The sequence below is a fragment of the Lissotriton vulgaris genome, chromosome 5 (assembly GCF_964263255.1).
Source record: "Lissotriton vulgaris chromosome 5, aLisVul1.2, whole genome shotgun sequence".
In the NCBI taxonomy this organism is placed as follows: Eukaryota; Metazoa; Chordata; class Amphibia; order Caudata; family Salamandridae; genus Lissotriton; species Lissotriton vulgaris.
In genome coordinates, this window is record NC_141693.1 from 204,821,030 (window position 1) to 204,834,993 (window position 13,964).

Genomic DNA, 13,964 nt, shown 5'->3' on the forward strand with positions numbered 1-13,964 from the left:
GAACACTAGTGCCTATGTTGTTGCTGGGTACACTTGACCCCTCCAACATGTCTGCCATCTTTACTTCAGGGCATGGACAAATTACATGTTACATTCAATAAGATTTGACGGCACTAATTGGACGAATAGCTCAGGTTTAGACTACCTGGAGCCTATTTTCAAACACGGCTGCGGATTTCGGCGGAAGACGGCACCGGTACTTTTGAGGTAAATTTCAAACCCTTTCAACATTTGTGTACTATGCACAGGTTAACATCTAAGACTCACTCACTATGACATTGCTAGAAATTAATCATTATACATCTTTCGATTACGCCTCGTGTGGAGGACAAACAAAACGTGATTTAGCGCCTATCTGGTGCGGAGTATACTTGACCCCTCCAAAATGTCTGCTGTTTATACCCTGGTGCTAGGACTGAAATAGAATAGACTTTCACACCCAATCAGATTTGTCTACGTCAATCGGACGAACAGCGTAGGTTTTTATTCACTGGTGCCTACTTTCAAACACGGTCGGGGATTTCGGCACGAGTGCGGCACCGGTACATTTGAGGTAAATGTCAAACTCGTTTTAACATATGGGGACTACCGCACAGGTTAATAGTTAAGATTCACTTACCATGACAATTTTAGATACTTTATCGCTATCTACTTTCTGTTTACATTACATGTCTGACATACGAAATGCGCTCTTTTTATTATGATAGGTCATTGACTTTTTCAGTATGTAGGTCTAGTTTTACATGCGATTAGGCCAATGTGCAATGTCCAATTCATGGAAAGAGCTTTCCTGCCACAATATTTTTTTGACTTTGTTAATATGCAGGTCTGCGTTCAGAGGTGTTTAGGTTTATGTGTGATGTTTATTTTTATGAAAAATACATGTTTGTCACATCAATCTCTTGATTCAATTAGTATGGAGGTTGAATCACACACACGCTAAGGTTCACGTTTGAATTTGAAGAGAGTGAGCTTTGTTTGTATGGGTTTGTCCGTTTCAGAACAGCGTTAAATTCTGAGAATAAATGAGACTTTTTCTTACACTCCCAGTTTCTTGTTGGAACCAGTACCCAGGCTCTATTACACAGGAGTTCGTTTTGGAATTGTGTTTGGAAAATGAGATATATCCATATGCGCCTGTTATTTATTTTGGTGCATACTCTTTTAATTACGCTGGTTTCGGTCTTCATATCCCAATTTATTATGTCTTCGGTTTTAGACCGATACGTTGAAATGATTTACACAACTATTGCTTTCTAAGCAATGCACTGACCGTCAGTCTCGGAACTTAAATTAAGCTCAATAATGTCCCCTTAATACATTATCGTTGTTAGATTCCATGAATAGGTCTTTTAATGTGAGTTGGACAATGCTTGCCTCCATTCATACAGATTAGAAGTCTATTGAGTGGTCTAATTTAGTGTTGTATAATACACTGTTCATCTTTTTTAGTATTGGAATTCAAATATTTTATAATGGATTGGGGAATTCCTCTCCATTGATGACTACAAGATAGTATTTGTTATTGAAAATACTCATTTCGTAGATTACCTGATTATAGATTGTGTTCTTACATTTGATTTAAAGTTGTATATATTATGAAGCTTACTATCCTCCTTGTCCTGATCTTTTCATGACTATGACTAAAATCTTTTTAGGTGCTACTGACAGGTAAACCTAGCCCGTTGCCATATGTATGGATTAAATAAATTATACATGCTCCAATACAAGGAGGAGGAATATAATCTCGTATCCACTCATAGAAATTGTGGCTAGAAATTAGATGGGAGCATTCCATATTTAACATCTAGAAGGTATGCCTGTATTCATTTGAATATTAACATGTCCTAGCCATGACATCTATTATCTGTTTCCTAAATGAGATTACATCAACTATGAGGGAGTATATTATGGATTATTATAGGGTAAACCAAACACCCAGCATTGGATGCTACAGATATGGAGTTTAAGATGGTGACCTATTCTTACTTTTACTTTCTAAGTCATTAAGATAGTTGTGTGCTATATTTATTATTTGTGTTTTTATATATTGGAGATGGTGACATGTCACTGTATTTATTTTTTGTCACTTCTAGTGGTACATCAATGTTGCTGGTACTATTTGTGCTTTGTGTTATTTGTATTCTCTGTGGGAATAAGGGAAGAAGATAAATCTTTTAAAATTGTGCCAGATATGTGTTTGTATTGTTTTTTAGTGTGTGCAAAGAATTGTTATGCTTACGTTTGTGTTATTTTGGTTATGTTCATGTATTTATATTATATATGTTGTTTACAGCCCTGTTGAAGTTCAAGTGAGATGCTTTGAACGAAACGCGTTGGCTGGATGTTTCATGTATTTGAATTTCATAGAAGGATTTGATGTTAAACATGAAAAAAAGAGCAGGAATAAAATAAAAAAGGAATATTCATCATAAACTGCTTTGATCATTCATTTGGATAAGGAGCTCTACGGTGCACCATTCCATTTCAAGTATGATCATAAATAAGATAACAAGATTGTGTAACATTTCAACAGTCCGGGTAACTTTCTACCTCCGTCCACCATAAACCAAAGAGTCTGCTAAAGAAGTGTTTTGGGTATACTGTTCTGTTCGGTCTCTTTGTTTATTGGCAACATATTCTTTACTGAGCTCTAGGTGGTATATGTGCTGGTGTCAGAAAGGGGCAATAGAGGGTTTTTTCTATTCTTAATCTATTGGCTATATTGCTAAATGTGATCGCTGCCCAGTAGACGGAAAATTGGGAGTATGTTGTTGTTGGATATATGCACTACCTGAGTTGTGTTAGCTCTGTGTGTGTGGAGCTCCCGCTAATGTGTTGTGTTATTTTAAAGTGCATGGGATTTACATGTTCTTTGTGTTTCATACTAGTTACTGACGCTGTTGTGTTCATCTTATGCAATGGAATTAAATTGAAATGGTGACTGAGGTATGTTCTGGCTACATTTGTGAACCAAGAGCAACAAATACTAATCGAAAAGTATGAACAAGTTTGGAAGCAAGGAATATCAAAAAGAAATTGAACATTACTTACTTTTTTATATAATGTGCAATGTACCAGCCTTCTTTTGCTTATGACCTGTGCAATCTTAGATATAGAATATTAGCAGAAAGAATCTGCTACATACCACCAATTATGGTTTGGAGCTCGATAAGCTTCTAGAGTCACACGTTGTGCATAATTCCACCATCTACTGGTTAGTCCAGAAGTAATATAGAGTAAAAAAAACTTTTTTATATGCAAGTTGGGAATTGACATGGACAGATACCTAGTATATGACCTCCTCTTTGGATCGGTTAAAAATAAATTGCTCCACTAACCCGCCCCCCACCCCTTTTTCAGGTAAGGAGAGTCGCAGATGAGTCTAGAAGATCTTCAAGTTGCAAATCCAGAATTACTGCTATGTTACTGGATTGCTTTGCAGTGTCAAGTGTCTTCTAGAGTAAAATACTATATATATTTTGAATAGCTGTTTTATTCTACCTGTGGAGGAGGGATTAATAACTGGAGGTGAGAATAAATGTTTGAGTCTGAAGGGACCTACCGTCATTTTGTTGTGATTGTTGGTATCAATATAATTGTGTTTTGGGAAGGTGTGTTCCGATGACCATGTGGCCGCTTTGCAGATATCTTGCAAAGACAAGCGGACTAAAAAAATAGAGCACTGCTCTTTTCGGACTAGTAAAATGAGCTCCGTGCTTTGCTTGTAAGTTGTTACTGGCCAAACTGTAGCAGTGCTCTATCGTTTGTACGATCTGCACCCAGTGTTCCCGTAGAGTAAATATTTTTCTTGAATATAATACATTATCATCCTTCTTTACACCAAGTGTGTGAAGCGCCCTTTCAGGAGCGTCTGCTGGACTTTGAAAGAAAGGTGGTAGTGTAATTGTTTGGTTGAAGTGAAATGGGGACACTACCTTTGATAAGAACTTTAGTGTTTTTCTTAGAATTACCTTATCTTTGTGAATATATATATATATATATATATATATATATATATATATATATATATATATTTATTCTTTTTTAAACAAAGGAGGCGGCACAGTCAGAGATCGATTTCAAGCCTTATTTATTGCAAGACTTCACCCCAGGTGGGGTGAAGTCTTGCAATAAATAAGGCTTGAAATCGATCTCTGACTGTGCCGCCTCCTTTGTTTCAAAAATTACCTGGGTCAGGATCCGACCCCTGGGCAGAGCACACACTGTGGAGCGCGCTCCCATGGCTATGGGATCTCTTTGGATGCTGATATATATATATATATATATATATATATATATATATATATATATATATATATATATATATATATATATATTTAAAGGCTCTTGTACAGTGACCGTTTGTAATTTTCTTATTTTCCTGAGAGATGTGATGTGAGTGCTACATGAAGTGCTGTTTTTAGAGTGAAAAGCCTAAGCAAAGTTCTGTACATGGACTCAAAAGGCGGCTTCATGAGCCCTGCTATTACTAGGTGTAGGTTCCACTAAGGGAGTGGTAGAGCTTCTTTGCTCCTTTTATAAAAAGTGTTTTGCATTCAGTGAAAGGCAATAACTTTTTCTAATTTATTGAAAACCACAGTTGGTGAAGAAGGTGTACACTCTTTAGCAGGCTGTCCTCGCATTGCTTGAATGTGGTCACTCTTACAATCACTTGTCTAGAAAGGGATACACCTTGGTGCCAAAAGGCAATATTTTGAACTGATAATCCATCCTTTTTAGCACAACCCGGAGGTATTTTCTATGTGAGGGATGAATGGGGACATGAAAGTAGGCATCTTTTAAGTTTATAGCAGCCAGGTAGTCCTTTCCTGCCACTAGGGGATCACCTGCTGTAACGTTGTCACTTGGAACAATTGTCTCTTGACAAACTTGTTTACAAAACTTAGATTAAGTATTAGCCGCAGGCTTACGCCTTGATTTGGAACAAGAAATACACTCAACACAGTTCGTGTTTTGTTCCTCTTGGTACAATTTCTATTACTTCTTTTTCCAATAGTTATTGCACCTCTCTTTTTAGTACCTCCTCTTGCTCTTTCCTATATGTTTTTAGTTTAGTGTTGGGTGTATTCTTGGAGGAATCTGTGTGAACTCTACCCATCTTTTCTTAAATTCAGCATGCATTTGTCTGTGGTAATGGGCTTTAAGGTAGAAGCTTTATACTCCCTCTGCTGGTGCTAAAGGTGCTAGGGGGTTCCTAATAAGTCTCTTGGTGGACTGAGAGGCTGTTCCTCTGAAAGTTCTGCCTCTGCACGAAAAAAGCTCTTTCTCTGTATGTTGTGTCTGCCCACAGTGAGCCCCTGTTGGTGGTTTTATTATGGGCCCTCTTCTAGGGAAATATATGAAGGTGGCCAATGCCCCACCATGACTTTAGCATTCCTGTTCACCATGTCAATGCCTTACAGGCTGTTACACATTACTGGCCCAAAGAGATAGTTCCCTATGAGGGGCATATCAGTTATTTTGTCCTGAATTTCAGACTTGAATCCTGATATGCTTTGCCTCGCATGAATCCTCATCACAGTATTGGTAGCCAATTGTCTATTGACAATGTCAGCTGCATCTAATGCAGACTTAAGGGTGAGAGATGTTTTTATCCGCCTCTATAACGGTCGGAGCCCTCTTCTCATACTCGTTAGGAAGGTTTGACATTAGGTCTTCCATGTCTTCCCAATGCTGCTCATTAGATCTGTTGAGAAGGGTGTTAAAAATGGCAATATGCCACTATGTACTAGCTGCCCTCCCCATCTTTCTGCCCACTGCTCCTACTCTTTTACTATTCTTGTCTGAAGGAAGGCCGAAGGATGCTGGTGACATGGCTCTTTTTCACACAGTACACAATATCGGAGTTAGGCTCAACAGGGAATCGTATGTATTTATGACCTTGAGTGAACACTATTTTGTTCTACCCTAGAGATATCTGATTTGGCAGATTCTTCCCTCCTGCAAGATCCTAGCCAGCATATGTAGAAACTGATCCTTTCCATATACAGGACTCAGGGTTTTCCAAAGAAAACATGTCTAGCTTCTTACATCCCTTTGCACCTCTAAGGCATCTGCAGCTTTCTTAACCACCCGGTTATAAGTGGAGATGTTATTTGAGGGAAATTGTCTTTAGAAATAGTGGCCTAATTCCTCTTGGGAACAGTAAGCGTCACTTTCTTCCTATAGTGTTTCTTTTTCACTATGTGTCTCAAATTCTGCCTGCTTCTAAGCTCTGTGCTCCTGTCTCATTCACTTTATGCCTACCAGGTTAGGCATCATGTGCTGCTGCATATATTTCACGAAGACACTCTTCATTTTGAATAGCTCCTCTATATCTGCCGCTAGTACCCTCTCCTTCCTCTCTACATTGCCAATGTTGAAGGCTTTCTTGTCCTTGTAAAACTTGTCTTTTGAGGGTGCCCGTCTTTCCTTGAACTTGATCGTACTCTGAAGATGAGGTGATGCCTTTTTGAAATTCCTTACTATTGGCTTTCATTGACTTAAGAACAGTCTGTGTGGACAATTCATGAGCTCTTCGATTGCAAGCCTTTTTGGCATTGAGGGCTTATGTTTTTGCAGCCTTGTTTTCTTGCTCCAAAACTTCGTCAGTCCCCACAGGCAATTTGTAAGCCTTGTCTTTCAACATCTACAGCAGACTTTTTGACTGTGGCACTATAGACTTACATTCCCTTCTATGGTGAGAACTTTCAAGCTCTTGATATATAAGCTAAATGTCTGGTTCTCCTGGTTTTCAACCTGACCCCCCTTAGCCTTAACGGTGTCATCACTGGAGAAACCTCACTCCATTGAATACAGAGACTTCTCTGCTTCTCAAGTTCCGACAGCCATGCCAAGTCAGTCTCTGCCCAGCAGGCAAGAAGTATTTTGACTCTATTAATCAGAGTTATGGGCCCACGCAGAAGGAAACATGCATAGTGGATGTTCAATATTTAGGGCAAACTCTCTACGGCAGTTTGGACAGAACTTGAAGATTGTGTTCTTGCTAAGATGAGAGTCGATGTTCTCAAGGAATCTGCTTACTTCCAATACCAGTGTCCAACCAAATTGAAGAACACTCTGTAGAAAACCTCAATCCAGCAGCGAGAGCCAGACAATCCCTGAAATTTCAGCAACTTCCCATTATCTGTTGAATGTATTTCAGAGTCTTGGTGTGCACCTCCAAACCCAACGGTGGAACTTTTTTTGAAAAATGGTCACATACTGTGACACTGAGGGTTTTCGGTCAACTTAATACCCTGGCTCTGCCAGCGTCAACACAAACTGAACATTGAAAAAACTTAATTTTAATTATTATTATTTTTACACGATGATACTTCTGGAACCAACCGCTAGCTGGTGGAATTATGCACAACATGTGAATATAGAAGACAGTTCGTCTTTCATAGCAGACGATCACATGAGGTTGTGTACATCATATTTTTATATAATGTCTTGATAGTTATCTTTAAAAGAAAAAGAAATATTGTACAGAAGTTACATCAATGATCCAGTGGTAGTATATGAGCGATAGTAAAAGGGTCAGTATTTAGGATACTAGTCAGTGAATCCATCATTGGGAAACAACTGCAGTAGCAATGTTATCAACTGTGGAAGAAACACAATACACAAACCTTGTACCAATGATGGCCATACTTAACATAACTGGAAATAGTGAGTGGAACACTTAGGGGCGCTTTCTTTTTTTGTCTTTAGATTAAAACAGTTTTAAAACAGGGAGAATGACAGCACAAAGGACAGATCAGTTCAAATAATGACATAAATAGAAGCTGCAAAAAGATAGTAAAGTTTGGAGTGCCAAGGGGATAGAGGGCTAATACCAGGATTTGCCGGAATGGAAAATTGAAGTGTAATCAGCTGGTGAGCTGTAATTCCGTCTGGTAACGTCTGCTGTGTGCCCTGTAGGTAATTTCCTTGTTCTTCAGCCTCTCGTAAAGTCTGGTATAATTGTGTTTCAATAATGCTGGATATCGAGCAAACTCGCTCAACGTGGTTTACAGAGCAACTTATCACCTTACCGGATATGGGTACTGACAATGAATTTGCTTCTTAATAGGTTATGAAACACAAATATATCAGACTTTACTAGGGGCTAGAGGATGAGGAAATTAACTACAGGGCACAAAGCAGGCTTTACCGGGACGGAATTACAACCGGCAATAAGGTAGGATGACTTCTAAGAAACAGACAACCCTGAGGAATTTGCGGGTTAATCCCCTTTTGCGACGAACAAAGTGTTGGCTTTGTGGCGAAGAACAAACAACTGAACAACTGACTGAAAGAATACAAAGACAACTACGACATTTTTAACATATCTGAATGAACTATATGCATTTTATATAGGCGTGTGCTAGAGGCTAAGATTGTACTGCATTTGTGATCTTTGATCACACATTGGGGAGTGGGGTTAATCTCCCCACCTTATGAGCACCACATCCATACTAACTTTATGATAAATACTGTGTGCATTTCTTGTTGAGCTCCATTTCCCTTCTACTGATTACCCGTAAGAAAGTATATTAAGTCTGAAGGTAGGTTCAGCTCTCTATACTGCATGCATTCAAGAGAATGGCGGCAAGGTACAGCAACAGAATGTTGGGGTGCAGGATCTTGTCCACCATCTTGAAAGGGAAACCCGATAAGCACAGAAGTTTCCTGCTTAGCTTTCGGGACAGGAGAAGAAGACCCCAGTTACCACTGCTGGCACAGACCGTTTTGGGTCATACAAATGATTCTCATCTTCACAGAAAGATATGTCCGTAGTCCATCTCTACACAGGGCATTTCCTGGAGGTGGGCTATGCAGACCTAGACACATATTGTTGCTTTTTTGGATTTCTCATTAATTTTTTATTTTTCATTGACAAGACCGCTTTATTTTCTTCTTGGTGACACGTGTTCGCCGTTCGCTTTGCCATTTTGTATACCCAGCATATGAACTGGTGAAATATTGACAGTTTAAGCCAGTAATAATACCAAATCTATTTGTGCGCCTCCCTTTTTGTCTATGGCTTAGGATAGACACAGAAGATTCTGATACCAGAGCTAAACAGACTGTTCTGGACATCAACATATTTACACAGTAAGACTGTTTCCAGGTCCACCAATTCCCTGGGTTGTTAGACCAAGAACAAAAACCCCATACCTTGTAAATACTGTAAACTATGATTAGAAGCATTATGTCTTTTGTTATACTCAGCCAAACTGAATGATGATAAAGTATGTTTCTGCTCATCAAGACCCTGAAAGTCAGAATTAGCAAGTATTTAGGACTTCTAGTGGAGCAATGGAATCTTGCTCCTTCACTTCTGGCAGCCTCCTTCTTTTGATGGTAGAAAATCAAACCTGTTGATTTGGAGTGGCTTGTTTCAATGCCTTTATCAACAGGTGATTGAACCCACTAATTTCAGTGACTTCTCTGCCACATCTTTAGCTGGATCCTAGGGAACGCTTCTCTTTTGCAGCCTAACCAAACTCTCAGCATAAGAATCTTTTCTTGATTTCCTCATCTCTATCAGCAAAGAATAACAATGAGCATGGGTAAGTAACGTATAGGAGTGTGTGCTGTGCATCTGAATTAGCAGTGGTAAACTGCGCTACAGTGTATGCTTCATAAGTAGCCGTGACCATAGCAACCACTGTCTAATTGAGCAGTAGCCCTGGTTGCAGTCATTATTTCATCTGAGGTTGTCCTTCCTTGAAGAACTCTATTTTATTTCTTTGAAGGAGATCTATGAACCCTTTCAAAGAACCCTACAAGGGATAGTAATAAAGATCTCATTAACCTGCTGCTAGGGGAAATGTTGAAGCCATCTGATGGGTCCTAAAGATTACAGTTGTCCTTTTCCTAAGAAGCTGATTATATTGACAAAGAGGCCCCTAATCTTTTACACACTAACAAGACTAATATGGAGCGCGGACACTGGACTTTGCAAATGAAGAGGTTTCTTCTCTTACCATCTCTTAGTGGCCCGGATAGATGCTGGGGTCGAAAAAGTTTTGTTGAGACACTAAAGTGCTTGCTCATAGGGGGAACCACAATACTTTTTGGAGCCTCCAGCTACTATTTTGAGATGACAGATGTTTCTGTCTTCTAAACTGTGGTGAGGTGTTTAGTTTTCTGTCAACCCTGTTCTTTAATTCACAATTTCATCCACTGGACACACCTCTGTGTGGAGATAGCTCATAGATTATGTGAATATGTCCCAAATCTGAATCAGGTCTTCAAAATCTGGCACTGCAGCATTGTGTGTGCCACAGAGAAATGTTGTGCCTTCAGCGTGATATCACTGTACCTTGGTGCCTCTATCTCATGTGGTGGATGTATCATCCTTAGGATGTGGGAGTGATGGTGGATACAGAGAAAGAATTACTGGCTCAGGTTGCACCTCCAGGAATTTACTATTTGCTTTGGGTGAAGAACAAGCAGTATTACAGCCTGCTGAGACACAACCAGCAGCTCATCCTCTTCTTGAGGTGTAAGAGGTCATGCATGCAGGTTCCTCCACAGAGGATATATAATGATGATGGAGTTACCTGGGATGCCTTAGGGTAGCTACGCGCTTTATAAATACTTTTTCATTCATTCATTCAACTGCAGTGTCCTTTTCTTCTTCAAAAGCGAAGATTGCCACTTCTGGACAAGTTTTCTTCACTAAACTATTTTCAAAAATGAATATTCGAGGTATTTTTATGTGTTGCAGGATCCAGTACATGGGTGGAAATATTCTACTGTTTACAAATATCAAAGTAAATCCTAAAATGGGAATAACACCTACCATTAAAAAGTTGTGAGATATTTTAAATTAGCCACCAGATTTACTTGCATGTTTGCTGTGAGACTTTTCCACAGAGAGGTTATTCCTGGAGAAGCTCAATTGGTTCTAAGTCACTCACCATGTTTAAAAAGTAAAGAGTCAATTTCATTGTGTGTTTCGTTAAATTAAACTGAGTGTAAAGCCAGAGGCAACAGAACTGGTATTGTGACTCACATTGTTCACTCTGTTCCCTACTACCAGAAACTATGCACTACAAATTCTGGGGAAAAGTCTCATAATTTTATTGACTGACATTCCGATGACAATGTATGATGTCAACATCAAAAGATCGATGATTTGCTATCAACTAGATCTGAACATTTTAGTTGAGAGGATTCTGAGAATATTTTGAAAACAATGCAATGCCACATTTGAAAAACAGGAATCTGGTCTGGTAAAACTAGCCACTTACTTGTTGGGAGGAGGGAGTGGAATTAACAGAATGCTCCTTATCGAGTAAATCACTGATAAAGAGTACACCCTTACAGGGAACAAGATTATCTCACACCAGTTCCTTAAATATTGGGATCAAGTCTTTTTTGTGACAACTATTTATCCTGTGAGAAAGCCAACGATTCTTAAATAAAGCAACAATGCCATAGAATGCCATAACAATCAGAGAAGGCTGCTGAAGTAAAGCAAGCCTTATTGCAGAATGTACCCTACTTGGCAGAGGCATATGGTGTGGCTTGCTCTTAATGGAGTTCCTAGAGAACACAGAACCTACGACTTGGCTTGCCTTATCTATTGCCTTTAAATGTGTAAACAATGGATAATATCTGATGGAGAGAAGACCATGCAATGCTCACATGCAGTCGAAAGCCTTTCATCAAACTGGCAAATTACCACTTTTTTAGCTGCCTTGTCAGAGTCCTCACTCTCGAAATCCGGGTCATCCATAACAAACGAAAGTAATTGGGTGGCGATCGGTCCTTCCAATTCGCTGTCCGACTCTGTATTCCCCCCTTCCTTCCCTTTGTGTCTCGACGCAGATACCTGGCCTGCAGTATGGGGCTTCAGAGCTTGTGACGACACAGCTTGGGGAGTCAAGGCCATTCCAGCAAATACATCAGTAGAAAGCTTAGCGCTGCTATTTTTCTCAGGTGCAGACAGTGGCGATGGGCTGAATAACAGGTTTGGTTCCATTACTTTTGTGAAAGCAGATTCATTTTGTTGTTTGATGGAATTTTTGGAAGACCTTGAGAGGAAAAATACAAACGTGTACAGAAAAAAAGTAAAACATTTTTGAGGCACAATTAACATCAGCATAAAAACACTGAGGAATTGAAGGAATAATATGGAGATAAATTTTTATGGGGTGTACATCAAACTATAGCAATACATAACATATTCAACATCACACCGTAGTCTTATGGTAAATACATTTATCTTTGCTGACACAGAGTTTTTTTTACAACTCAAGGGAGAATCTAATAATGAAGGCATTAGATAACGCGATCTAGTAGAGGAGTGGGACAGAAGGCTGAAGGACGATGATTGTATGAGCGTCAAGTTTCCATACTCTAACTCATATAAAGGACACTGGAATAAAACGGTTTACCTAACAATGTTATTTCAAGTAATGTATAACAAACGAGTGGGTTGACAAGGAAGAGTAGGAAAACTGAAGTTGTAAGCAAAGGTACATAGGAGTGGTTATCTTGTAATTAGGAAAAACCCTATGGTACGATCATTTAGTGGGGACACAACAATGTGGTGGCTTTATGGAGAGGGCTATTTCACTGAAAATACTGCATCTCAAAGACTTTTCATGTTGAAGATATGTAACATTAACTATCTGCAAAATGCAGTGTAGGACACAACATCAGTTCCTGGGTGCTAGAATTAGAAAGACAAGATCCCCGTAAAAACAGAATTAGAATGTTGCAACAAAAACACTCCAGGTGGTCAATGTTGTGTTTGTACATTGAGTATTTCGCTCTTCAGAAATGCTTTTGAGAGCTTTACTGACTAATGCACCCACTGAAGGAATCTGTGCTTGACTCCATGGTCGCAGGTGGAAATCTTAGTGGGTGCACTCAGTTCTTCCTCTTCCTGTCCGTTCCCACTGAGTGGAGTAACAAACATCAGGTGTTCAGTGCCAAGAACCACATGGGCAAACGTGAGCTGTACAAATAAGCTAAATACCTCTTTCCTAACCTTACTACCTTAATTGTCAAATAGAAAAAAGTGACCACATCTCTGCAGGGAAAAAGCAGACAATTTGTTTGAGAGGTTTAAGCAGAGTAGAGCCAATGCTGGAGACTTGGGAGTGATTCACAACTAAGACATTCCAACAATACCAGAAATCCAACAGGTGAACAGATTGTGTTAGCAAACTCAGCATCTACTGCAAGTGTTTTTTTTTAATCTCTAGGGAAAGAGGATCAGGTAGAGGAAGACAACTACTGTCCTTGTTCCACATCATCCTCCTCTCCAAAAAGTCATGAACCACTCTGAGCACTTCAGCAGCCAGAATTCCAGTACCCCAGTGGGGGATAGGATGCTGTTCTAGCTTCCAAAGAGAAACAAATAACTTCGGACCACGGTTGCTTCAAAGAATTTGAGCATGACATTATCTCCCCTTTCTAAAGAAACTATCCCATCTCCCAACAAGCATTTCTCCTAGACTTCACATCACACACATCTTGATAGAAGATACCTGCTTCTTTATGGCAAAGGGGAAGATTAAAAGAGGGAGTAATTGAAAATGGGCTAAGTCAGCTACTCCTAGTGTTTCCTGGTACTGAAGTACCAGAAGGGGATTTTGCCAAATTCTACAATTTCACCAAAAATTACGGAGAAGAAAGAAGTTGTAGATGGTTACTTTGTAGCAGATTCAGTCTCAGGACTGAATGCTGCTATACTTTCAAAATACTTAATTCCACTTTCCAGTTTTCAAACATAGCATATATTCTGGATTTGTTAAGGGGGAACAATTTACAAGGTTTCTCTTCTCCTGATTGGCCTGGCTTCAGCCTCCAGAGGCTCCACCAAGGTGACAAAGTGTTGGTTGTTTATCTTCTTCCAAAGCGTTCACTTGTACCCAACCTAGGTACATGGCTCGTGAAGGCAGGCTCTCAGACATAAGGTCTTGAGTAGAGACTAAGTATAATTGCTCTTT

At 39.4% G+C, this 13,964-nt stretch overlaps 1 protein-coding gene across 2 annotated transcripts in view; it reads right to left on the reverse strand.

The window, feature by feature from the left end:
• RABL6 (RAB, member RAS oncogene family like 6) overlaps window positions 1-13,964 on the reverse strand; it is a 385,105-nt gene that overhangs the window by 65,668 nt on the left and 305,473 nt on the right. The window contains exon 12 of one of the 2 annotated variants that reach the window (XM_086921172.1): window positions 11,687-12,038. In XM_086921172.1, coding sequence (XP_086777298.1) covers window positions 11,687-12,038 — 352 coding nt within the window. The remainder of the gene's footprint in view (window positions 1-11,686; window positions 12,039-13,964) is intronic. The other variant, XM_086921173.1, reaches the window with a different exon arrangement.